Source organism: Anas acuta, chromosome 1 (assembly GCF_963932015.1).
Source record: "Anas acuta chromosome 1, bAnaAcu1.1, whole genome shotgun sequence".
NCBI classification, from domain to species: domain Eukaryota; kingdom Metazoa; phylum Chordata; class Aves; order Anseriformes; family Anatidae; genus Anas; species Anas acuta.
This window is the reverse complement of record NC_088979.1, coordinates 932,328-958,526: the sequence shown is the minus strand read 5'-3', so window position 1 is coordinate 958,526 and position 26,199 is coordinate 932,328. Positions and strand designations below refer to the sequence as shown.

The following is a 26,199-nucleotide window of genomic DNA, read 5'->3' as shown; positions in this document are numbered from 1 at the left end:
TGCAGCCCTCAGTGCAGAGGGGCTCCTACAGGAGCAGACACTGGCTTGTCCTGGTTTTGTCTGGGATCGAGTTGCTTTTCATCACCGTAGCTGGTGTGGGGCTTTGGTTTTAGGATGAGAATGGTGCTGATAACACACTGCTGGCTTAGATGCTGCTGAGCAGTGCTCACACTAAGCCAAGGACTTCTGTGCTCCTCACAACGAGAAACGGCTCTGTGGTACTGAGCTGCTGGCCGGTTAAACCACAGCAGTCCTTTGATGTCCAGCATGGGGCCCAAAGGGTTGAGATAAGTACCAGTCTGACCACAGCGTGTTAAAACAAAATTGTTGTTTAACAATTGTAATTTGTAAACCTTAGCTTCTCACACGGCTTGCTTAGAATGCAGAGGAACTCCCACTCGGACTGGGGAGGAGGAAGAAGACGAGGCAGGCTGCTCCAGAGTGGCGGGGCCATCAGAGGAACAGGAAGATGAAGAGGAAGGTATCATGAGAGCATCAGGAACTACCCGATGCCTATTCCAGCATGAGCTATGAGATAGGCGAAAAGATTTGAGTTGTTGTCCAGGTGAGCACCTTGTCACCTGGCTGCTCTGGTGCTGGGACAGCGGAGCCATGGTCTGCAATTAGAGGGCAGCGAAGCCAGGCAGCTGGGATCCCTCGCCAGAGAAGGGGGCATTCTGGAGTTGTCTTGTGTCAGGTGTGAAGGGAAGGTGTGCTTTCAAGGACGATCCCAGAACCACAGAATCACAGAAATGGAGGTGTTGGAGGTGACCTCAGGAGATCATCGGGTCCAACCCCCTGCCAAAGCAGTTCCCTAGAGCAGGCTGCCCAGGTAGGCGTCCAGACAGGGACAGGCCTTGAACATCCCCAGAGAAGGAGACCCCACAGCCTCCCTGGGCAGCCTGTCCCAGAGCTCCGTCACCCTTACCGTGAAGAATCACAGAATCACAGAATTTCTAGGTTGGAAGAGACCTCAAGATCATCGAGTCCAACCTCTGACCTAACACTAACAGTCCTCCACTAAACCATATCGCTAAGCTCTACATCTAAACATCTTTTAAAGACTTCCAGGGATGGTAACTCCACGGGTTCCCTGGGCAGCCCATCCCAATGCCTCACAACCCTTTTAGTAAAGAAGTTCTTCCTAATATCCAACCCAAACCTCACCTGGTACAACGTTAGCCCATTCCCCCTCGTCCTGTCACCAGGCACGTGGGAGAACAGACCAACCCCCACCTCACTACAGCTTCCTTTAAGGTATCTGTAGAGAGCAATAAGGTCGCCCCTGAGCCTCCTCTTCTCCAGGCTGAACAAGCCCAGCTCCCTCAGCTGCTCCTCGTAGGACTTGTTCTCCAGGCCCCTCACCAGCTTCGTCGCCCTTCTTTGGACCCGCTCAAGCACCTCTATGTCCTTCTTGTAGCGAGGGGCCCAAAACTGAACACAGTACTCGAGGTGCGGCCTCACCAGAGCCGAGTACAGGGGGACGATCACATCCCTAGCCCTGCTGGTCACACTGTTTCTGATACAAGCCAGGATGCCGTTGGCCTTCTTGGCCACCTGAGCACACTGCTGGCTCATATTCAGCCGACTGTCCACCATCACTCCCAGGTCCTTCTCCGCCTGGCAGCTCTCCAACTACTCATCTCCCAGCCTGTAGCTCTGCTTGGGGTTGTTGTGCCCCAGGTGCAGGACCCGGCACTTGGCCTTGTTGAACTTCATGCAGTTGACCTCAGCCCATCGGTGCAGCCTATCCAGATCCTCCTGCAGAGCCTTCCTACCCTCGAGCAGATCGACACACGCACCTAACTTGGTGTCATCTGCAAACTTACTGAGGGTGCACTCAATGCCCTCGTCCAGATCATTGATGAAGATGTTAAAGAGGACCGACCCCAGCACCAAGCCCTGGGGGACGCCACTAGTGACCGGCCTCCAACTGGACTTGGCTCCATTTACCACAACTCTTTGGGCCCGGCTATCCAGCCAGTTTCTAACCCAACGAAGCGTGCGCCAGTCCAAGCCAAGAGCAGCTAGTTTCTTGAGGAGAATGCTGTGGGAGACGGTGTCAAAAGCCTTGCTGAAGTCAAGGTAGACCACATCCACAGCCTTTCCCTCATGCACCCAGCGCGTCACTTTGTCATAGAAGGAGATCGGGTTCGTCAAGCAGGATCTGCCTTTCATAACCCCATGCTGACTGGGCCTGATCGCCTGCTTGCCCTGCAAGTGCCGCGTGATGACTCTCAAGAGGATCTGCTCCATGAGCTTCCCTGGTACTGAGGTCAAACTGAGAGGCCTGTAGTTTTCTGGTCTGCCCTCCGGCCCTTCTTGTAGATGGGCGTCACGTTTGCTAGCCGCCAGTCAGCTGGGACCTCCCCCGATAGCCAGGACTGCTGATAAATGATGGAAAGCGGCTTGGCCAGCTCCTCCGCCAGTTCTCTCAAAGAAGAGGATCTTTCGCATGTTGGTGCGGAACTGCCTGGGCTCCATTTTGTGGCCACTGCCCCTTGTTCTGTCCCCACAGACCACTGAAAAGAGGTTGGCCAAATCCCTCTGCCTCCCACCCCTCAGGTATTTGTACACATTGAGGACATCCCCTCTCAGTCCTCTCTTCTCCAGGCTGCACAGCCCCAGGTCTCTCAGCCTCTTCTCATAGGGAAGATGCTCCAGGCCTCGTATCATCTTTGTGGCCCTCTGCTGGACTCTTTCCAGGAGATCCCTGTCTTTCTTGTACCAGGGAGCCCAGAACTGGACCCAGTACTCCAGGTGAGGCCTGACCAGGGCAGAGCAGAGGGGGAGGATCACCTCCCTCGACCTGCTGGCCACGCTCCTTTTGATGCCCGCCAGGAACCCCTTGGCCCTCTTGGCCACCAGGGCACACTGCTGCCTCATGGACAACCTGTCACCCACCAGGACCCTCAGGTTCTTCTCCTCAGAGCTCCTCTCCAGCAGGTCATCCCCCAGCCTGTACTGATACCTGCGGAGATGTGAGTTGCTAGGACAAACAATCACAAAGGGGTTTTGTCGGATAAAAATGCTGCTGCAGTTTCCAGCAGCAGTCCCCCAGACACAGAAACGAAATTTATGAATGTCAATGCTTTCATTTATGAAAATAAATAACGTAATTTTCATTTATAAAAATAAATGTGTTTTCATTTATGAAAACATTGACAAAAACTGGCCCCAAAACAGAGCCCTGGGGAACCCCACGAGTAACTGCCCGTCAGCCTTATGTAACCCCATTTACTAGCACCCTTGGAGCCTGACCCACCAGCCAGTTGTTCACCCAGCACATTAGGTACCTGTCTAGCTGTGTGCTGCACATTTAGTCCTGAGGGAAACTTTGAGAAAGCGTATCAAACGCTTTGCCGAAATACAAAAAGATTTCATCAGCTGCCATCCCTTGGTCAACTATGTGGGTAACTTTGTCATGAAAGGAAATTAAGTTCGTTAAGCGGGGCCTTCCCCTCATGAACCCTCTGCTTGCTGTGACCAGGGACTGCCTTGTCCCTCAGGTGCTTTTCAATAACTCCTGGGATAATTTTCTCCATGATTTTACCAGGCACTGAAATGAGACTGACAGGTCTGTCGTTACCAGGGTCTTCTTTCTCGCTCTTGCGGAAAACTGGAACCACATTTGCCATCTCCCAATAGACCGGGATCTCTCTGGATTCCCAAGACCATTGGAAAGTAATTGAGTAAATTACTTTTTTTTTTTTTTTTAATATTTTTTTTTCTTTTGCATTTCAATTTTCCTTCTCTCAACCCCTTAGCCTTTTTCTTTGTGTCATCCTTTCTGCCTCCCCTCTGTCTCTGAGGAGCAATGAGAGAGCAGTTGTGGTTTTTAGTTAGACATCGATGTGAAACCACGGCAGCCTTTTGGCATCCATTGAGAGGCTCAGGGGGGTGGAGATAACAAGAAATTTGACCAGAGTGCTTCAGAGGAGCTTACAATGATCATATTTGTCGAACATATCTGTTGATTTGCTGCCCACAATCTTGTCTGGTTTACTCTTAATATCTTTCAGTGTGATCCTGTGTGATCCTGTGCCGTGTTCTCTCTTTTGCTATTTATCATATCCGAGGGCTTGTTAAAAGCTGTGTGCATTTGTGTTTTTTTCATTTTGCTGTTCTGTAAATCTGTATTGGCAAGGGCTTGGTAGTGGGGGGCTGCAGGGGTGGCCTCTGCGAGAAGGTCAGTGCAGCAGGAGGGCAGGAGGTGCTCCATGAACCAGAGCACAAGTTCCCCTGCGGCCTGTGCAGGGAGAGGCCCCTGGTGGAGCAGGCTGTCCCCCTGCACCCATGGGTCCCCCACGGAGCAGATCTCCACGCTGCAGCCCCCCCATGGGTGGAGGAGCCCCCGGTGGAGCAGGTGGATGTGGCCTGGAGGAGGCTGCGGCCCATGGAGAGCCCCCGCAGGAGCAGGCCCCGGACCGGAGCTGCAGCCCGTGGAGAGGAGCCCACGCAGGAGCAGGGGGCTGGGGGGAGCTGCCAGCACCCGTGGGGGCCCCGTGCTGGAGCAGTTTGGGACTGGGGGATGGACCCCGTGGGACGGAGCCGTGTGGGAGCAGTTCTTGAAGCCCCTGAAGGATCAGTTGGGGAAGGACGGCATCCATGGGAGGGACCCCACGGGGAGCAGGGGCACAGAGGGACCGTGAGGGGCAGCGGGGATGAAGCGTCAGGGACTGACCGCGGCCCCCATTGCCCCTTCCCCTGCACTGCTCGGGGGGAGGAGGTGGAAGAGGTGGATGAGGGGAAGGTGTTGGAGTTTGTTTTTTTGTTTGTTTTCTAACTGCTCTAGCTTGTTAGTAATAGGCAATAAATGATACTCATCTTCCTACTCTGAGTCTGTTTTGCTTGTTACGATAATGGTTGAGCGATCTCCCTGTCCTTATCTCAACCCTTGAGTCCTTTCCATTGTATTTCCTTCCCCTTCCCCTTTGAGGAGGAGGAGTGAGAGAGCAGCTGAGGTGGAGCTCGGCTGCCCACCTGACTAAAACCAGCACAGCCACGATTCATCCACTGCTGAAGGAGCCCCTCGGGTGGGATGGACACCTCCATTGTGTCGTGCCATCTGCCCCAGCATGGGCCCTTCCCCACTGCTTGCTCTGCTTGCACCCTCCGAATGCTGAGAATGTCTTTGCTTGGACATCCTGCAGTGCTCACCTCCACGGTGCCACTTCTGCAGGGGCACGGGGACAGCAGCCCCAGCCACTGAGCCATGGGGCATGGCCAAGCTCCCCTCGTCCCCCCTCTGGTGGGACACCGGCCCTGGTGCAGAGCTCATGGGGCATGGGGACCATCTCCACCCCTGCAACTGCACTGGGCACCAAGGCCGTGAGGGTGGAGATGCTGTCCTCAGCTCTGGACCACACGAGGCTGACAGTCCTGGCTTGTCCCCTGCTGCCAGCCCATACTGAGTCTAGCTGGGATGTTATCATTCCCTGCGGCCGCCCATGCAGTGCTGTTGTCTGCACTTGGAGCTAGAACAGCACTGGTATGGAACAGCTTGTTCCATAGGCCAACCTCATTGCCTTCTATGATGGTATCACCAGCTGGGTAGATGGGGGGAGAGCAGTGGATTTCATCTCCCTTGACTTCAGCAAGGGAGATGTCTTGGGCAGAGTGACGATGAAATGGTAGAGTTCTCCATTCTTGGAGAAGCCAGGAAGGGGACCAGTAAAACCGCTGAACTGGACTTCCAGAGGGATGACTTTGAACTGTTCAGGACACTGGTTGGCAGAGTCCTTTGGGAGGCGGTCCTGAAGGGCAGAGGAGTCCAGGAAGGCTGGGCGCTCTTCAAGAAGGAAATCTTAATGGCCCAGGAGTGGTCTACCCACACGTCGATCTGCTCGAGGGTAGGAAGGTTCTTCAGGAGGATCTGGATAGGCTGCACCGATGGGCTGAGGTCAACTGCATGAAGTTGAACAAGGCCAAGTGCCGGGTCCTGCACCTGGGGCGCAATAACCCCAAGCAGAGCTACAGGCTGGGAGATGAGTGGTTGGAGAGCTGCCAGGCAGAGAAGGACCTGGGAGTGATGGTGGATAGTCGGCTGAATATGAGCCAGCAGTGTGCTCAGGTGGCCAAGAAGGCCAACGGCATCCTGGCTTGTATCAGAAACAGTGTGACCAGCAGGGCTAGGGAGGTGATCGTCCCCCTGTACTCGGCTCTGGTGAGGCCGCACCTCGAGAACTGTGTTCAGTTTTGGGCCCCTCACTACAAGAAGGACATCGAGGTGCTTGAGCGGGTCCAGAGAAGGGCGACGAAGCTGGTGAGGGGCCTGGAGAACAAGTCCTACGAGGAGCAGCTGAAGGAGCTGGGCTTGTTCAGCCTGGAGAAGAGGAGGCTCAGGGGCGACCTTATTGCTCTCTACAGATACCTTAAAGGAGGCTGTAGCAAGGTGGGGGTTGGCCTGTTCTCCCACGTGCCTGGTGACAGGACGAGAGGGAATGGGCTTAAGTTGCGCCAGGGGAGTTTTAGGTTGGATATTAGGAAGAACTTCTTTACCGAAAGGGTTGTGAGGCATTGGAACAGGCTGCCCAGGGAAGTGGTGGAGTCACCATCCCTGGAAGCCTTTAAAAGACGTTTAGATGTAGAGCTTAGGGATATGGTTTAGTGGGGACTGTTAGCATTAGGTCAGAGGTTGGACTCGATGATCTTGAGGTCTCTTCCAACCTAGAAATTCTGTGATTCTGTGATTCTGTGACTTCAGCAAATGCTTCTGGTACTGTCTCCCACAACATCTTGGTAAAAAAACTGAGAAAGTGTGGGACAGAGGAGTGGACAGTAAGGTGGGTTGAGAAGTGGCTGACTGGCTGAGCTCAGAAGGTGGCGATCAACAGCACAGAGTCTGGCTGGAGACCTGTGACTAACGGTGTTCCCCAGCGGTCAGGGCCAGGTCCAGTCTTGTTCAACACCTTCTTCGATGACCTTGACTAAGGAATAGTGTCCACCCTCGAAAAGTACAGCGATGATACAAGGCTGGGAGGAGTGGCTGACACACCAGAATGTTGTGCTGCCATTCAGTGAGACCTGGACAGGCTGGAGAGATGAGCAGGGAGAAACCAAGTAAGGTTTAACAAGACCAAGTGTAGAGTCCTGCACCTGGAAAGTAACAACTCAACTGAATGTTATCAGTATAGGCTGGGGGATGACCTGCTGGAGAGGAGCTCTGTGGAGAAGGACCTGGGGATCCTGGTGGGTGACAGGCTGGCCATGAGCCAGCAGTGTGCCCTGGTGGCCAAGAGGGCCAACAAGATCCTGGCGGGCATTAAAAGGAGCATGGCCAGCAGGTCAAGGGAGGTGGCTCCGCTGTCCCAGCACCAGAGCAGCCAGGTGACAAGGTGCTCACCTGGACAACGACTGAAATCTTTTCGCCTATCTCATAGCTCATGCTGGAATAGGCATCGGGTAGTTCCTGATGCTCTCATGATACCTTCCTCTTCATCTTCCTGTTCCTCTGATGGCCCCGCCACTCTGGAGCAGCCTGCCTCGTCTTCTTCCCCCTCCCCAGTCCGAGTGGGAGTTCCTCTGCATTCTAAGCAAGCCGTGTGAGAAGCTAAGGTTTACAAATTACAATTGTTAAACAACAATTTTGTTTTAACACGCTGTGGTCGGATCTGTCCTTATCTCAACCCTTTGGGCCCCGTGCTGGACATCAAAGGACTGCTGTGGTTTAACCGGCCAGCAGCTCAGCACCACAGAGCCGTTTGCTCTTCTTCATCCCCAAGTGGGATGGGGGAGAGAATGGGAGGGGAGGGGAAGTAAAAGCTTGTGAGTTGAGATGAAGACAGTTTAATAGAACAGAAAAAAAATATAACAATAACAATATTAAAACTAAAAATAGTAATAGTAAAAATAATAACACGTACAAAGCAAGCGATGCACAATGCAATTGCTCACCACCTGCTGACGGATGCCCAGCTTATCCCTGGGCACCCTGCGCCCCCTTCCCAGCTAGCCACCCCTATATATTGTCCAGCATGACCCCACATGGTGTGGAATACCCCTTTGGCCAGTTGGGGTCAGCTGTCCTGGGCCTGTCCCCTCCCAGCTCCTGCTGCACCCCCAGCCTGCCCGCTGCCAGGGCAGTGTGAGCAGCACAGAAGTCCTTGGCTGTGTCAGCACTGCTCAGCAGCATCTAAGCCAGCAGTGTGTTATCAGCACCATTCTCATCCTAAAACCAAAGCCCCACACCAGCTACGGTGATGAAAAGCAACTCAATCCCAGCCAAAACCAGGACAAGCCAGTGTCTGCTCCTGTAGGAGCCCCTCTGCACTGAGGGCTGCAGAGCCTGCGCCTCACCTCTCAGCACCCAAGGGACTGGGACCCACACACACATGCACTAGAGCATGGGCAACTGATAAGAGGCGATTTCCTGTTGGTTTCCCTGCAGCCTTTTGCAACAGCCCAGCAGCAACTGGGTGGTCATGGGGGGCTGGAACACAAACTGTCTGGGGGTTGCTATAAAAAGGCAGAGCAGCCAGCTCCACGCACCCTGCAGCAGCACTGAGCCGTGGGTCCTGCATGCAACAGAGCAGAGGTAACATCTCACTGCAGCACCAGGGCTCCTCCTGGCACAAATGCTGCGGCCTCAGAGGATGTCGGGGCTGCACGGGGGAACCCAGGTGTCTGCGGTGTTTGATGCAAGTAGTTGGGCTGGAGTCCGGGCCGGTATCGGGGTGGGGAAGACCCAGGTGGCCGTGGCTGGGGACACACACTGCGGGTGCTTCCCTCTGGTGCCAGGGGGGCCATGGGCGGCTTTGGAGGTGCCCCTGATGGATCTGCTCCGCTTCTCCCTGCAGCCTTCTCCGACCCTGCGCTCTCCCCCTAGCAGACGCCCGTGCCCTGTACTGCTGCACTCAGCGGCTGAGCTCAGCCGGTTGCAGAGGACCGGGTCCTGTGCTGCCTGGGGCATCCCCGCTCGTGGCTGGACCCCCGGAGCTTCCTGCACATGGAGCACCTCGGCCTGGGCTGGGTGCTGCTGGCCGGCACCTTGGCTGGCACCTTGGCCGCCAGCAGCACCCGTGAGCAAGACCTCGGCCCCATAAAGAAGTTGGCAATGGGCATGGCCCAGAACTCCTTCGATGACCAGTACCGGGGTTGCAGATACAAGATGGAGGTTGCGCTGAAGAAACTGTACCATGTGGAATTCAAAAACCACATTTATGCAGACACCTGGAGAAGAGCAGACGAGAGGTGGCGGAAGCAATGGGGTAACTCCAACCACCCGCAGGTGCTGCGGCGGGAATATGCGGTGGCCGTGCTGGCGTACACTGCTAATACAGGCCTCTACAGCCAGTTCAACGCAGCTGTGCGCGAGGGTGGGCGCTCTCGCGGGTACTACCTCCAATCCTTCCCCTTCAAGACGCTGCATTTCCTCCTGACCGAGGCCCTGCACACTCTGTGGAAAGCCCAGGGCCACAGATGCTACAACGTCTACCGTGGCGTCAAGGGCATCCACTTTACGGCCCACCGTCACCAGACCGTCCGCTTCGGCCAGTTCGCCTCTGCCTCCCTCCAGAAGAATGCTGCCCAGAAATTTGGCCAGGACACCTTCTTCATTGTGTACACCTGCTACGGTGTCCCCATCAAGCATTTCTCCTTTTTCCCTACTGAGGATGAAATCCTCATCCCACCCTATGAGGTCTTCAAGGTCACCAATGTCATGAGTTACTTCAGCAGAAGCATCATCCATCTCCGCTCCCATACCACACAGAGCACCTACAACTGTGCGCTGCTGAAGGGTAAGGGCAGCCAGCAGGGTGGGTGCCCCCGGGAGATGGCTGGGGACAGGGCACAGCCCTGGGCAGGCGCCGCCGTGCTCCCCGCGCTCCTCCAGCCATGGCTGCAGAGGAAAGGGGGCCCCGTGCCACCAGCTCTGTGAGGGGAAGAGGAGCCTCGTGGTGAAGGCAACACCTCCGTGTGGGGAGCTCGGGGAGCCTGGGGAGCTTGGGGAGCTTGAAATAACGTGGAGCTGCTGTGCGGAGGCATGGGGGTGTGTAGAGAAGGAGGAGCAGGAGGGCCTGCTGAGGGGTTAGGTTTGGGGTATAAAAAAGCAGGGCCGGTCAGTGTTTGTGTGTCCTATCGTCGCATTTCTCTCATTAAAGCTTTTCTCTTTGCACACTCGCAGCCTTTCCCATGTGTCCGCGTGCTGAGAGGCCTACGTGCCAGCTCCTGGCGAGGCCTCTGTGTGTGCGAGTGAGCTCAGTGCCAGCTCCTGCAGCCAGATCCAAGTGTCCCTTCTCTCCCCAGCCCTGCTGGGGAGGAGGGGAGCGAGCGGCTGTGCGGTGCTGAGCTGCCTGTAGCTTCAAGCACAGCAGGCCTTCTGGTGCCCAGTGCGAGGCCCGAAGGCTTGAGGGATCGGCAGAGCCAAGCGCAGCGTGCCCGAGAGAACAGCCCTGCAGGGTCAGCCCACGACACGGCGCTGCCGCCGGCGCCGGGCCTAGGGCCGGCTGCGGGACTGGTGGCGACAGTGCCCGGAGGGACCGGGGGCAGTGGCAGCCCCACAGGGAGGAGAGATGGCCCTGGCTTTGTGTTGTAGTGGCCCAACGGTGTCTGGGGTGACCTAGCCCCTGGCAGCTCCCCCCAGCCCCCTGCTCCATGTGGGCTCCTCTCCACGGGCTGCAGCTCCGGCCCGGGGCCTGCTCCTGCGGGGGCTCTCCATGGGCCGCAGCCTCCTCCAGGCCACATCCACCTGCTCCACCGGGGGCTCCTCCACCCATGGGGGGGCTGCAGCGTGGAGATCTGCTCCGTGGGGGACCCTTGGGTGCAGGGGGACAGCCTGCTCCACCAGGGGCCTCTCCCTGCACAGGCCGCAGGGGAACTTGTGCTCTGGTTCATGGAGCACCTCCTGCCCTCCTGCTGCACTGACCTTCTCACAGAGGCCACCTCAGCAGCCCCCCGCTATCAAGCCCTTGCCAATACAGATTCACAGAACAGCAAACTGAAAAAAACAACACAAATGCACACAGCTTTTAACAAGCCCTCGGATATGATAAATAGCAAAAGAGAGAACACGGCACAGGATCACGCAGGATCACACTGAAAGATATTAAGAGCAAACCAGACAACATTGTGGGCAGCAAATCAACAGATATGTTCAACAAATATGATCATTGTCAGCTCCCTCTGAAGCACTCTGGTCAAATTTCTTGTTATCTCCACCCCCTGAGCCTCTCAATGGATGCCAAAAGGCTGCCGTGGTTTCACATCGATGTCTAACTAAAACCACAACTGCTCTCTCATTGCTCCTCAGAGACAGAGGGGAGGCAGAAAGGATGACACAAAGAAAAAGGCTAAGGGGTTGAGAGAAGGAAAATTGAAATGCAAAAGAAAAAGAAAGAACAAATTAAAAGCCAATCCACACAGAAGCAAAGAGAAAGCAGTTACTCTCTACTGCCCATCAGCATGCAAGGTCAGGCACATCTTGGGAAGCAGGGCCCCAATACACATATCTGTTGTCTGGGAGGAAAAACCTCTCTCAATTACTTTCCAATGGTCTTGGGAATCCAGAGAGATCCCTATTGGGAGATGGCAAATGTGGTTCCAGTTTTCAGCAAGAGCGAGAAAGAAGACCCTGGTAACTACAGACCTGTCAGTCTCATTTCAGTGCCTGGCAAAATCATGGAGAAAATTATCCCAGGAGTTATTGAAAAGCACCTGAGGGACAAGGCAGTCCCTGGTCACAGGAAGCAGAGTGTTCATGAGGGGAAGGTCCCGCTTAACGAACTTAATTTCCTTTCATGACAAAGTTACCCACATAGTTGACCAAGGGATGGCAGCTGATGAAATCTTTCTGTATTTCGGCAAAGCGTTTGATACGGTTTCTCAAAGTTTCCCTCAGGACTAAATGTGCAGCACACAGCTAGACAGGTACCTAATGTGCTGGGTGAACAACTGGCTGGGGGGTCAGGCTCCAAGGGTGCTAGTAAATGGGGTTACATCAGGCTGACGGGCAGTTACTCGTGGGGTTCCCCAGGGCTGTTTTGGGGCCAGTTTTTGTCAATGTTTTCATAAATGAAAACACATTTATTTTTATAAATGAAAATTATGTTATTTATTTTCATAAATGAATGCATTGACATTCATAAATTTCATTTCTGTGTCTGGGGGACTGCCGCTGGAAACTGCAGTAGCAGTTTTATCCGACAAAACCCCTTTGTGATTGTTTGTCCTAGCAACTCACATCTCCGCAGGTATCAGTACAGGCTGGGGAATGACCTGCTGGAGAGGAGCTCTGAGGAGAAGAACCTGGGGGTCCTGGTGGGTGACAGGTTGTCCATGAGGCAGCAGTGTGCCCTGGTGGCCAAGAGGGCCAAGGGGATCCTGGCGGGCATTAAAAGGAGCGTGGCCAGCAGGTCGAGGGAGGTGATCCTCCCCCTCTGCTCTGCCCTGGTCAGGCCTTACCTGGAGTGCTGGGTCCAGTTCTGGGCTCCCCGGTACAAGAAAGACAACAGGGATCTCCTGGAAAGAGTCCAGCGGAGGGCCACAAGGATGATCTGGGGCCTGGAGCATCTTCCCTGTGAGGAGAGGCTGAGAGACCTGGGGCTGTGCAGCCTGGAGAAAAGACTGAGAGGGGATGTCCTCAATGTGTACAAATACCTGAGGGGTGGGAGACAGAGGGATTTGGCCAACCTCTTTCCAGTGGTCTGTGGGGACAGAACAAGGGGCAGTGGCCACAAAATGGAGCCCAGGCAGTTCCACACCAACATGTGAAAGATCCTCTTCTTTGAGAGAACTGGCGGAGGAGCTGGCCAAGCCGCTTTCCACCATTTATCAGCAGTCCTGGTTATCGGGGGAGGTCCCAGTTGACTGGCAGCTAGCAAACGTGACGCCCATCTACAAGAAGGGCTGGAGGGCAGACCCAGGAAACTACAGGCCTGTCAGTTTGACCTCGGTGCCAGGGAAGCTCATGGAGCAGATCCTCTTGGGAGTCATCACGCGGCACTTGCAGGGCAAGCAGGCGATCAGGCCCAGTCAGCATGGGTTTATGGAAGGCAGGTCCTGCTTGACGAACCTGATCTCCTTCTATGACAAAGTGACGCGCTTGGTGGATGAGGGAAAGGCTGTGGATGTGGTCTACTTTGACTTCAGCAAGGCTTTTAACACGGTTTCGCACAACTTTCTCCTCAAGAAACTGGCTGCTCGTGGCTTTGACTGGTATACGCTTCGTTGGGTTAAAAATTGGCTGGATAGCCGGTCCCAAAGTGTTGTGGTGAATGGAGTCAAGTCCAGTTGGAGGCCGGTCACTAGTGGCGTCCCCCAGGGCTCCGTGCTGGGGCCGGTCCTCTTTAATATCTTCATCAATGATCTGGATGAGGGCATTGAGTGCACCCTCAGTAAGTTTGCAGATGACACCAAGTTAGGTGCGTTTGTCGATCTGCTCGAGGGCAGGAAGGCTCTGCAGGAGATCTCGGACCGATGGGCTGAGGCCAACTGCATGAAGTTCAACAAGGCCAAGTGCCGGGTGCTGCACCTGGGGCGCAATAACCCCAAGCAGAGCTACAGGCTGGGAGATGAGTGGTTGGAGAGCTGCCAGGCGGAGAAGGACCTGGGAGTGATGGTGGACAGTCGGCTGAATATGAGCCAGCAGTGTGCTCAGGTGGCCAAGAAGGCCAACGGCATCCTGGCTTGTATCAGAAACAGCATGAGCAGCAGGGCTAGGGAGGTGATCGTCCCCCTGTACTCGGCTCTGGTGAGGCCGCACCTCGAGTACTGTGTTCAGTTTTGGGCCCCTCGCTACAAGAAGGACATCGAGGTGCTTGAGCGAGTCCAGAGAAGGGCAACGAAGCTGGTGAGGGGCCTGGAGAACAAGTCCTACGAGGAGCGGCTGAAGGAGCTGGGCTTGTTCAGCCTGGAGAAGAGGAGGCTCAGGGGTGACCTTATTGCTCTCTACAGATACCTTAAAGGAGGCTGTAGCGAGGTGGGGGTTGGCCTGTTCTCCCACGTGCCTCGTGACAGGACGAGGGGGAATGGGCTAACGTTGTACCAGGTGAGGTTTGGGTTGGATATTAGGAAGAACTTCTTTACTAAAAGGGTTGTGAGGCATTGGGATGGGCTGCCCAGGGAACCCGTGGAGTTACCATCCCTGGAAGTCTTTAAAAGAAGTTTAGATGTAGAGCTTAGGGATATGGTTTAGTGGAGGACTGTTAGTGCTAGGTCAGAGGTTGGACTCTATGATCTTGAGGTCTCTTCCAACCTAGAAATTCTGTGATTCTATGATTCTTCACGGTAAGGGTGACGGAGCTCTGGGACAGGCTGCCCAGGGAGGCTGTGGGATCTCCTTCTCCGGGTGATATTCAAGGCCTGTCCCTGTCTGGACGCCTACCTGGGCAGAAAGCTCTAGATAACTGCTTTGGCAGGGGGTTGCACACGATGATCTCCTGAGGTCACCTCCAACCCCTACAATTCCGTGATTGTGGGATTCTGGGATCTTCCTTGAAGGCACACCTTCCCTTCACACCTGACACAAGACAACTCCAGAATGCCCCCTTCCCTGGTGAGGGATCCCAGCTGCCTGGCTTCCCTGCCCTCTAATTGCAGACCATGGCTCCGCTGTCCCAGCACCAGAGCAGCCAGGTGACAAGGTGCTCACCTGGACAACGACTGAAATCTTTTCGCCTATCTCATAGCTCATGCTGGAATAGGCATCGGGTAGTTCCTGATGCTCTCATGATACCTTCCTCTTCATCTTCCTGTTCTTCTGATGGCCCCGCCACTCTGGAGCAGCCTGCCTCGTCTTCTTCCTCCTCCCCAGTCCGAGTGGGAGTTCCTCTGCATTCTAAGCAAGCCATGGGAGAAGCTAAGGTTTACAAATTACAATTGTTAAACAACAATTTTGTTTTAACACGCTGTGGTCAGATCTGTCCTTATCTCAACCCTTTGGGCCCCGTGCTGGACATCAAGGACTGCTGTGGTTTAACCGGGAAGCAGCTTTTTCCTCAAGTGGGATGGGGGAGAGAATTAGGGATGGGGGGGGCGCTACCCCTATATATTGTTGCATGACCCCATATGGTGTGGAATACCCCTTTGGCCAGTTGGGGTCAGCTGTCCTGGGCCTGTCCCCTCCCAGCTCCTGCTGCACCCCCAGCCTGCCCGCTGCCAGGGCAGTGTGAGAAGCACAGAAGTCCTTGGCTTAGTGTGAGCACTGCTCAGCAGCATCTAAGCCAGCAGTGTGTTATCAGCACCATTCTCATCCTAAAACCAAAGCCCCACACCAGCTACGGTGATGAAAAGCAACTCGATCCCAGACAAAACCAGGACAAGCCAGTGTCCGCTCCTGCAGGAGTCCCTCTGCACTGAGGGCTGCAGAGCATGTGCCTCACCTCTCAGCACCCAAGGGACTGGGACCCACACACGCATGCACTAGAGCATGGGAAACTGATACAAGGTGATTTCCTGTTGGTTTCCCTGCAGCCTTTTGCAGCAGCCCAGCAGCAACTGGGTGGTCATGGGGGGCTGGAACACAAACTGTCTGGGGGTTGCTATAAAAAGGCAGAGCAGCCAGCTCCACGTACCCTGCAGCAGCGCCGAGCCGTGGGTCCTGCATGCAACAGAGCAGAGGTAACATCTCACTGCAGCACCAGGGCTCCTCCTGGCACAAATGCTGCGGCCTCAGAGGATGTCGGGGCTGCACGGGGGAACCCAGGTGTCTGCGGTGTTTGATGCAAGTAGTTGGGCTGGAGTCCGGGCCGGTATCGGGGTGGGGAAGACCCAGGTGGCCGTGGCTGGGGACACACACTGGGGGTGCTTCCCTCTGGTGCCAGGGGGGCCATGGCCGGCTTTGGAGGTGCCCCTGATGCATCTGCTCCGCTTCTCCCTGCAGCCTTCTCCGACCCTGCGCTCTCCCCCTAGCAGACGCCCGTGCCCTGTACTGCTGCACTCAGCGGCTGAGCTCAGCCAGTTGCAGAGGACCGGGTCCATCCCCGCTCGTGGCTGGACCCCCGTAGCTTCCTGCACATGGAGCACCTCGGCCTGGGCTGGGTGCTGCTGGCCGGCACCTTGGCTGGCACCTTGGCCGCCAGCAGCACCCGTGAGCAAGACCTCGGTCCCATAAAGAAGTTGGCTATGGGCATGGCCCAGAACTCCTTCGATGACCAGTACCAGGGCTGCAGATACAAGATGGAGGTGGCACTGAAGAAACTGCACCACGCGGAATTCAAAAACCACATCTATGCAAACACCTGGAGAAGAGCAGATAAGAGGTGGCGGAAACAATGGGGGAACTCCAACCACTCGCAGGTGCTGCAGCGGGAGTACGCAGTGGCCGTGCTGGCGTACACTGCTAATACAGGCCTCTACAGCCAGTTCAACGCAGCTGTGCGCGAGGGTGGGCGCTCCCGCGGGTACTACCTCCAATCCTTCCCCTTCAAGACAATGCATTTCCTCCTGACCGAGGCCCTGCACACTCTGCGGAATGCCCAGGGCCACAGATGCTACAACGTCTACCGTGGCGTCAGGGGCATCCACTTTACGGCCCAGATCAACCAGACTGTCCGATTCGGCCAGTTCGCCTCTGCCTCCCTCCATAAGAAAGCTACCAAGAGATTTGGGCAGGACACCTTCTTCATTGTGTACACCTGCTACGGTGTCCCCATCTGGAACTTCTCCTTCTACCCTGGTGAGAAAGAAGTCCTCATCCCACCCTTTGAGGTCTTCAAGGTCACCAATGTCATGAGTTACTTCAGCAGAAGCATCATCCATCTCCGCTCCCATACCACACACAGCACCTACAACTGTGCGCTGCTGAAGGGTACGGGCAGCCAGCAGGGTGGGTGCCCCCGGGAGATGGCTGGGAACAGGGCACAGCCCTGGGCAGGCGCCGCTGTGCTCCCCGTGCACCTCCAGCCATGAAGGAGGAGCAGGAGGACCTGCTGAGGGGTTAGGTTTGGGGTATAAAAAAGCAGGGCCGGTCAGTGTTTGTGTGTCCTATCGTCGAATTTCTCTCATTAAAGCTTTTCTCTTTGCACACTCGCAGCCTTTGCCATGTGTCCGCGTGCTGAGAGGCCTACGTGCCAGCTCCTGGCGAGGCCTCTGTGTGTGCGAGTGAGCTCAGTGCCAGCTCCTGCAGCCAGATCCAAGTGTCCCTTCTCTCCCCAGCCCTGCTGGGGAGGAGGGGAGCGAGCGGCTGTGCGGTGCTGAGCTGCCTGTAGCTTCAAGCACAGCAGGCCTTCTGGTGCCCAGTGCGAGGCCCGAAGGCTTGAGGGATCGGCAGAGCCAAGCGCAGCGTGCCCGAGAGAACAGCCCTGCAGGGTCAGCCCACGACACGGCGCTGCCGTCGGCGCCGGGCCTAGGGCCGGCTGCGGGACTGGTGGCGACAGTGCCCGGAGGGACCGGGGGCAGTGGCAGCCCCACAGGGAGGAGAGATGGCCCTGGCTTTGTGTTGTAGTGGCCCAACGGTGTCTGGGGTGACCTAGCCCCTGGCAGCTCCCCCCAGCCCCCTGCTCCATGTGGGCTCCTCTCCACGGGCTGCAGCTCCGGCCCGGGGCCTGCTCCTGCGGGGGCTCTCCATGGGCCGCAGCCTCCTCCAGACCCCATCCACCTGCTCCACCGGGGGCTCCTCCACCCATGGGGGGGCTGCAGCGTGGAGATCTGCTCCGTGTGGGACCCTTGGGTGCAGGGGGACAGCCTGCTCCACCAGGGGCCTCTCCCTGCACAGGCCGCAGGGGAACTTGTGCTCTGGTTCATGGAGCACCTCCTGCCCTCCTGCTGCACTGACCTTCTCACAGAGGCCACCTCAGCAGCCCCCCGCTATCAAGCCCTTGCCAATACAGATTCACAGAACAGCAAACTGAAAAAAACAACACAAATGCACACAGCTTTTAACAAGCCCTCGGATATGATAAATAGCAAAAGAGAGAACACGGCACAGGATCACGCAGGATCACACTGAAAGATATTAAGAGCAAACCAGACAACATTGTGGGCAGCAAATCAACAGATATGTTCAACAAATATGATCATTGTCAGCTCCCTCTGAAGCACTCTGGTCAAATTTCTTGTTATCTCCACCCCCTGAGCCTCTCAATGGATGCCAAAAGGCTGCCGTGGTTTCACATCGATGTCTAACTAAAACCACAACTGCTCTCTCATTGCTCCTCAGAGACAGAGGGGAGGCAGAAAGGATGACACAAAGAAAAAGGCTAAGGGGTTGAGAGAAGGAAAATTGAAATGCAAAAGAAAAAGAAAGAACAAATTAAAAGCCAATCCACACAGAAGCAAAGAGAAAGCAGTTACTCTCTACTGCCCATCAGCATGCAAGGTCAGGCACATCTTGGGAAGCAGGGCCCCAATACACATATCTGTTGTCTGGGAGGAAAAACCTCTCTCAATTACTTTCCAATGGTCTTGGGAATCCAGAGAGATCCCTATTGGGAGATGGCAAATGTGGTTCCAGTTTTCAGCAAGAGCGAGAAAGAAGACCCTGGTAACTACAGACCTGTCAGTCTCATTTCAGTGCCTGGCAAAATCATGGAGAAAATTATCCCAGGAGTTATTGAAAAGCACCTGAGGGACAAGGCAGTCCCTGGTCACAGGAAGCAGAGTGTTCATGAGGGGAAGGTCCCGCTTAACGAACTTAATTTCCTTTCATGACAAAGTTACCCACATAGTTGACCAAGGGATGGCAGCTGATGAAATCTTTCTGTATTTCGGCAAAGCGTTTGATACGGTTTCTCAAAGTTTCCCTCAGGACTAAATGTGCAGCACATAGCTAGACAGGTACCTAATGTGCTGGGTGAACAACTGGCTGGGGGGTCAGGCTCCAAGGGTGCTAGTAAATGGGGTTACATCAGGCTGACGGGCAGTTACTCGTGGGGTTCCCCAGGGCTGTTTTGGGGCCAGTTTTTGTCAATGTTTTCATAAATGAAAACACATTTATTTTTATAAATGAAAATTATGTTATTTATTTTCATAAATGAAAGCATTGACATTCATAAATTTCATTTCTGTGTCTGGGGGACTGCCGCTGGAAACTGCAGTAGCAGTTTTATCCGACAAAACCCCTTTGTGATTGTTTGTCCTAGCAACTCACATCTCCGCAGGTATCAGTACAGGCTGGGGAATGACCTGCTGGAGAGGAGCTCTGAGGAGAAGAACCTGAGGGTCCTGGTGGGTGACAGGTTGTCCATGAGGCAGCAGTGTGCCCTGGTGGCCAAGAGGGCCAAGGGGATCCTGGCGGGCATTAAAAGGAGCGTGGCCAGCAGGTCGAGGGAGGTGATCCTCCCCCTCTGCTCTGCCCTGGTCAGGCCTCACCTGGAGTACTGGGTCCAGTTCTGGGCTCCCCGGTACAAGAAAGACAGGGATCTCCTGGAAAGAGTCCAGCGGAGGGCCACAAGGATGATCTGGGGCCTGGAGCATCTTCCCTGTGAGGAGAGGCTGAGAGACCTGGGGCTGTGCAGCCTGGAGAAGAGAGGACTGAGAGGGGATCTCCTCAGTGTGTACAAATACCTGAGGGGTGGGAGACAGAGGGATTTGGCCAACCTTTTTAAGTGGTCTGTGGGGACAGGACAAGGGGCAGTGGCCACAAAATGGAGCCCAGGCAGTTTCGCACCAACACGCAAAAGATCCTCTTCTTTGAGAGAACTGGCAGAGGAGCTGGCCAAGCCACTTTCCATCATTTATCAGCAGTCCTGGCTATCAGGGGAGGTCCCAGTTGACTGGCGGCTAGCAAACGTGACGCCCATCTACAAGAAGGGCCGGAGGGCAGACCCAGGGAACTACAGGCCTGTCAGTTTGACCTCAGTGCCAGGGAAGCTCATGGAGCAGATCCTCTTGGGAGTCATCACGCGGCACTTGCAGGGCAAGCAGGCGATCAGGCCCAGTCAGCATGGGGTTATGGAAGGCAGGTCCTGCTTGACGAACCTGATCTCCTTCTATGACAAAGTTACACGCTTGGTGGATGAGGGAAAGGCTGTGGATGTGGTCTACCTTGACTTCAGCAAGGCTTTTAACATGGTTTCCCACAGCATTCTCCTCAAGAAACTGGCTGCTCAGGGCTTTGACTGGTGTACACTTCGTTGGGTTAAAAATTGGCTGGATAGCCGGGCCCAAAGAGTTGTGGTGAATGGAGTCAAGTCCAGTTGGAGGCCGGTCACTAGTGGCGTCCCCCAGGGCTCGGTGCTGGGGCCGGTCCTCTTTAACATCTTCATCAATGATCTGGACAAGGGCATTGAGTGCACCCTCAGTAAGTTTGCAGATGACATCAAGTTAGGTGTGTGTATCGATCTGCTCGAGGGTAGGAAGGCTCTGCAGGAGGATCTGGATAGGCTGCACCGATGGGCTGAGGTCAACTGCATGAAGTTCAACAAGGCCAAGTGCCGGGTCCTGCACCTGGGGCGCAATAACCCCAAGCAGAGCTACAGGCTGGGAGATGAGTGGTTGGAGAGCTGCCAGGCAGAGAAGGACCTGGGAGTGATGGTGGATAGTCGGCTGAAGATGAGCCAGCAGTGTGCTCAGGTGGCCAAGAAGGCCAACGGCATCCTGGCTTGTATCAGAAGCAGTGTGACCAGCAGGGCTAGGGAGGTGATCGTCCCCCTGTACTCGGCTCTGGTGAGGCCGCACCTCGAGTACTGTGTTCAGTTTTGGGCCCCTCGCTACAAGAAGGACATCGAGGTGCTTGATCGAGTCCAGAGGAGGGCGACGAAGCTGGTGAGGGGCCTGGAGAACAAGTCCTACGAGGAGCGGCTGAAGGAGCTGGGCTTGTTCAGCCTGGAGAAGAGGAGGCTCAGGGGCGACCTTATTGCTCTCTACAGATACCTTAAAGGAAGCTGTAGTGAGGTGGGGGTTGGCCTGTTCTCCCACGTGCCTGGTGACAGGACGAGGGGGAATGGGCTAACGTTGTACCAGGGGAGGTTTGGGTTGGATGTTAGGAAGAACTTCTTTACTAAAAGGGTTGTGAGGCATTGGGATGGGCTGCCCAGGGAACTGGTGGAGTTACCATCCCTGGAGGTCTTTACAAGACGTTTAGATATAGAGCTTAGTGATATGGTTTAGTGGAGGACTGGTTAGTGCTAGTTCAGAGGTTGGACTCGATGATCTTGAGGTCTCTTCCAACCTAGAAATTCTGTGATTCTGTGAAGAGCAGAAGCTGTGCCTCGTGTCGACTCTCACATGCAAATTCCCTGAGGGAGCCACCCTCATCGGCTATTCCGAGATCTGGAAAAATGTGCTGGCATCTGGCTGCTTGGGCCACTGCTTTAACTGGGCTCAGGATCATACCAGCACTGCTAAGGACATGTGAGAACAACTCTGCAGAAAGAACCCAGGCTCAGGCAAGGATCTCAGTGAAGTAGCAATTTTATTTGCGGTTGCAATGGCGGGCATCCTGCAAGCAGGAGTGCCCAGTAAGTTTATCCTAACCTCACATTCCCTAAGACCTGACACCTGATTTCTCCCATTTCCTCATGGGGAACACCCTACTCGACTCTCTTCTATGCCATACATGTACAATTTTATTTGACCAACTGTTAATTTCTCCTTTTCCTTTTTTTTTTTTTCCTTCTCTCATGACTAGAGGGCCCGTGATTTTTGTTTTTACTGATTTCGCACTGCTCGTCCTGTTTTTCGTAGGGATCCTCCTTATTTTGGGGCAGAGGGACCTTCCCCTTATCTACTTACTATAATCCCCGCTGCTATGCTACTGTCCTGCCCGCACAATCACTTTTGAATATACAAGGTTAGAGGATTTTTACACTGCAGAAACACAGCTTTATTTCTCACAGCACCCAACCCTGGGTACCCCTAGCCCCCAGACACCCAGCAGGGCCAGGGGCACCCTGGGCTGGAGCTGCCCCTTGCCACGAGTCCCGCTGCTGCTGCCCACAGGTGCCCTTGCAGCCCCGGACCCCCCTGTACTCACAGCACCATCCCCTCATGCATGGCCCCATCCGGGTGCAGATTCTCGATGAAGGGGATGTTTAGGACCAGGTTAGTTTTCTACTGCAAATAAAAAAAACATTTTACTTTGTAGCATGTTTTACTGCAAGAACACAACTTTTTTTCTCACACCCCTTTTTTTCTCTCCCCTGTTTGTTTTTTTTTTTTGCCTGGGCCTGCCCTTTTCCCTCTGATTTAAAGATCAAAGCCGAAATTTCCTTAAGTGGTCTATTCTTTATTGCACCGCTGGATGCACGGGGGATCTTTCCACCTATCGTGCATGTTCAAAGTGACAAACTATCTCATATATACAGCGAAACAATGAATATTCTATTAACACCTAAGCAAATACATTCCCTAACCCCGCCTACTCTCGCTTCGTATGCTAATTAGCTTATCAGTCCTTGTGCTTGTGCAAAGCCTTCCAAGAATTGTGGGCCAGGGTCTTCAAAATGTGGGCAGTGGTCTTTGGGAGGAAGGCCGTAGGTCTTCCTCGTGATGCACTTTTCACCTTTTGCTTAATCAGTTGTTTTCCAAGCTGTAAAAAATGCTGAGTTGGCTTTCGGCCTAACTGGGGGTCGGCAGATAACGGGATGTCTCAGTTAAAAAGATCTAACAGACGGTTGACTCAAGTTATCTCAAGTCTCAGCCTGACTGAGGGTTAACAGACAACGGGATGTTTTTCAAATAACAAGATGCTTCAACATAACAGAAGGTCAAAAAATAACAAGATGTCATTTACTTTGTTCTCATTAATTTTTAACCACAAGATTTATTCTATTCTAAAGTGAGTCTATACAATATCACCTCCATGCCTGCCCTCCTTCCCCCTACCCCTCTCACTTTTCTGTAAGCGAGAATGAAAGGGACCAGGGAGCGTCCCCACCCCAGCAGAGGCACTGTTTGAAGTGGTGCCAGAACCACTGACACGGTGCCCACAGGTGGCCCCAGCGCCCCATGAAAGGGCTGCATATAAGTAACCCATGGGACGCGGGCAGGGGTTGAAAAACACCACAGCTCCAGTGTCCTGCGCACCCAGCGGAGCAGAGGTAACAACTCACTGCAGCTCCAGGGCTGCTGGGACCGGGCTGGGGGGGCCCTGGGGGTCTGCAGCCGGGCACCGGAGTCCTTCTGCGCATGGAGCAGCTCGCCCTGGGCTGGGTGCTGCTGGCCAGCACCCTGTTTGGCACCGCAGCCACTGGCAGCAGGCGAGATGTCCGTGCTATCACAGAGAAGGTGATGGACATGGCCCAGGACTCCTTTGATGACCAGTACCAGGACTGCAGAACTGAGATGGAGGAGAAGCTGAAAACAGTGAACCGCACTGAGTTCCAAAACAAGGCGTATGCAGACACCTGGAGAAGAGCAGCCAAGCACTGGCAGAAGCAGTGGGGCAACTCCAACCGCCCGCAGGTGCTGCCGCAGGAGCAGGCGGTGGCCGTGCTGGCGTACACTGACAAGGGAGACCTGTCCAAGCAGCTCAACACAGCTATGCTTGAGGGTGGGCGCTCCCATGAGGACTACCTGGAATCCTTCCCCTTCAAGACGCTGCATTTCCTCCTGACCGAGGCCCTGCACACCTTGCGGAAGACCCAGAGCCCCAAATGCAACAGCGTCTACCGCGGCACCACAGACCGCTTTACGGCCCAGCTCAACGAGCACGTCCGCTTCGGCCAGTTCACCTCCACCTCCCTCCAGAAGGAGGTTGCTGAGTCCTTTGGCCAGCACACCTTCTTCTTTGTGAACACCTGCTACGGTGTCTCCATCAGGAGCTTCTCCTTCCGCCCAGAACAGGAGGAAGTCCTCATCCCACCCTATGAGGTCTTCAAGGTCACCAATGTCATCCATCACACAGAAGGAACCCACATCCATCTCGACTCCCATTCCACGCACAGCAACTACAAATGTGCGCTGGTGAAGGGTAAGGGCAGGCAGCAGGGTGGATGCCACCGGGAGATGGTTGGGGACAGGGCACAGCCGTGGGCAGGCGCCGCCGTGCTCCCCGCGCTCCTCCAGCCATGGCTGCAGAGGAACGGGGGCCCCGTGCCACCGGCTCTGTGAGGGGAAGGGGAGCCTCGTGGTGAAGGCAACACCTCCGTGTGGGGAGCTCGGGGAGCCTGGGGAGCTTGGGGAACTTGAAGAGCTTGGGGAGCCTGGGGAGCTCGGGGAGCTTGGGGAACTCGGGGAGGTGGGGAGCTCGCCTTCAGACCAGGTCTTCCCTGCGCATCCCTGCACGCTCCCAGCTGCTCTCCCTTGGGGTTTGAGGTGGGGGCCCTCTGTGGCACGGCCAGGGCGGGGTGAGGGGCACAGAGCGGGGCGGTGCACAGATGTTGTTGGTCTCTTTGGCAGAGAAAAGGTGCAAGGCCCAGCCGTGTGTTTTCAGTGCAGGTAAGATGCGAACCCCCAGCCCCTTCCCACGGCCAGCACCGTGCTGGCACCCTCCGGCAGTCATTAACTCCCTGTTCCCCCCCTCCCCAGGCACGAGCAGTCCCAGGGAACCCCCACACCTCTGGAGTCTCCTCTTGGCAGCCGCAGCCCTGGCAGCCGTGGGATGCCTCTAACCCAGCTATGCTGCTGCTGCACCTCCGCAAGGAAAATGGGGCAGAAACGTGAGAACACATTTAATGGACACTGTGGGATTACGCTTTTGTGAGGAATGTTTTAACAATTCATGTCCATAAAAAACAATTCTGTTTGAATCCTGTCTGCCTCTGGGCCCTGCACTGGCAATTTAATTCTTGAACCACAGATGCAGTGTGTCCCAGTCTCCCCCTCATTCCGGTCAATTTATCAAGTCTTCAGAAAATACTCCTTAAATTTATGAACCTGTTTGCTTTTGTTATTCCTGACTTCTAGTTCTAACAGTTACAGTTTTTTTCTGTCTTCTTCGAGATTGATTTAACACTGATATAGATGTCATATAGATGACTGTGAATAGCTGGGAAGAATGTTTTAATTACTCGTGAAGCATCAAATAAGAAAGTTGTTTGTGTTTGATGTCTGGGAGTTTCAGAACAACTGTTAACAACTAGCGACTGTTATGGGATACTATGAGGATCCTTGGTATCTGGCCAGGGGGGCCAAGAGATTAAGAGGAAGGAAAAAGAAGCTGAAGGACGGTTGGGAGACAAGACCTGTAGAGAGTGTTCCATAAACTTGGAATTGTGCCGAGTGAGTACAAAGGGGAGAGGAAGACTACGAGCCTTCAGCATGAAAGACCCCTAGAGACCCCCAGAGGAGACTGATGCGCATGCTCCAGTAGGAGGGACTGGACCCCGGAAGCTAATTATAATAATCTATTTTTTTTAGAAGTAGTAATGAATATGTATTAGTCTAGGAGCATAAAAATCAGCTGCTTGATGTAACTGGTGTGCATTCTGGTGGAGCGGAGACTCCCGGTGCACCCAGCGCTGTTTGCTTACCTCTATTCCTTTATATTCTTTTAATAAATCCTATTTTTTTATTTAATCCTAATTTGAATCCTGAGCCATTTATAACAAGATGAAGGCCGTAGTCTTCCTCGGCGTTGTGGTTCAACTTCTTTTTTTTTTTTCTTTGGTCCTGTTGGCCCAGCGTGAGACAGGAAGGCAGGATGTTGATACACTCGGTTAGCAACTTATCAGGAGATGGTTACATGAGCTTTGCAGCAGGGTCTTTGAACAAAAGAGGCAACTGAGATGCAGAAGGAGAGAAGGGGAGAGGGTTCTCTTCTTTGTTACATTAAGCAAAAGAATTTTCATAGTGTCTAGCCAAGTATTACACAGCTCCTTACTTCAGCAGGAAGCTTTTCCAACTCCCGCTCCTCAAACAGAACTCCTTGTTTTTATAATACAAAAGACAATGAACAAACATTTATTGTGTATTACAATATTTATCGAACATATCCGTTGATTTGCTTCCCACAATGTTGTCTGGTTTGCTCTTAATAAATTTCAGTGTGATGCTGCGTGATCCTGTGCCGTGTTCTCTCTTTCGCTATTCATCATATCTGATGGTTTGTTAAAAGCTGTGTGCATTTGTGTTTTTTTTTCAGTTTGCTGTTCTGTGAATCTGTATTGGCAAGGGCTTGATAGCGGGGGGCTGCTGAGGTGGCCTCTGTGAGAAGGTCAGTGCAGCAGGAGGGCAGGAGGTGCTCCATGAACCAGAGCACAAGTTCCCCTGCGGCCTGTGCAGGGAGAGGCCCCTGGTGGAGCAGGCTGTCCCCCTGCACCCAAGGGTCCCCCACGGAGCAGATCTCCACGCTGCAGCCCCCCCATGGGTGGAGGAGCCCCCGCTGGAGCAGGTGGATGTGGCCTGGAGGAGGCTGTGGCCCATGGAGAGCCCCCGCAG

General features: G+C 54.4%; 2 protein-coding genes and 1 long non-coding RNA gene across 5 annotated transcripts in view; 2 read left to right on the top strand and 1 right to left on the bottom strand.

Moving 5' to 3' along the window:
• The window catches only part of LOC137856291 (uncharacterized), a 95,432-nt gene that overhangs the window by 39,675 nt on the left and 29,558 nt on the right, over nucleotides 1-26,199 (bottom strand). The gene's annotated exons all lie outside the window — the stretch shown is intronic.
• LOC137854502 (erythroblast NAD(P)(+)--arginine ADP-ribosyltransferase-like) lies at nucleotides 8,487-10,340 on the top strand. The gene has a single exon (XM_068678027.1). The coding sequence runs from the start codon at nucleotides 8,948-8,950 to the stop codon at nucleotides 9,878-9,880; it is 933 nt and encodes a 310-aa protein (XP_068534128.1). The 5' UTR covers nucleotides 8,487-8,947; the 3' UTR covers nucleotides 9,881-10,340.
• On the top strand, nucleotides 15,326-25,706 carry LOC137855936 (erythroblast NAD(P)(+)--arginine ADP-ribosyltransferase-like). 3 transcript variants are annotated; one of them, XM_068680676.1, is made up of 3 exons: nucleotides 22,886-23,791; nucleotides 24,220-24,258; nucleotides 24,349-25,216. In XM_068680676.1, the coding sequence occupies exons 1-3, from the start codon at nucleotides 23,008-23,010 to the stop codon at nucleotides 24,429-24,431; spliced, it is 906 nt and encodes a 301-aa protein (XP_068536777.1). In that variant the 5' UTR covers nucleotides 22,886-23,007; the 3' UTR covers nucleotides 24,432-25,216. The 3 variants fall into 3 exon arrangements, with proteins under 3 accessions (XP_068536835.1, XP_068536777.1, XP_068536899.1); XM_068680734.1 differs by lacking the exons at nucleotides 22,886-23,791; nucleotides 24,220-24,258 and adding an exon at nucleotides 15,326-16,747 and having other exon boundaries at nucleotides 24,349-25,706; XM_068680798.1 differs by lacking the exon at nucleotides 24,220-24,258 and having other exon boundaries at nucleotides 22,887-23,791; nucleotides 24,349-25,215.

Excerpts from the sequence above, each read along its gene's own strand:
- LOC137855936 (XM_068680676.1), top strand. The coding sequence starts at position 23,008 with ATGGAGCAGCTCGCCCTGGGCTGGGTGCTGCTGGCCAGCACCCTGTTT. Across the intron at positions 23,792-24,219 it reads CAAATGTGCGCTGGTGAAGG|AGAAAAGGTGCAAGGCCCAG; the intron begins GTAAGGGCAGGC and ends TCTCTTTGGCAG. Across the intron at positions 24,259-24,348 it reads GCCGTGTGTTTTCAGTGCAG|GCACGAGCAGTCCCAGGGAA; the intron begins GTAAGATGCGAA and ends CCCCCTCCCCAG.
- LOC137854502 (XM_068678027.1), top strand. The coding sequence starts at position 8,948 with ATGGAGCACCTCGGCCTGGGCTGGGTGCTGCTGGCCGGCACCTTGGCT.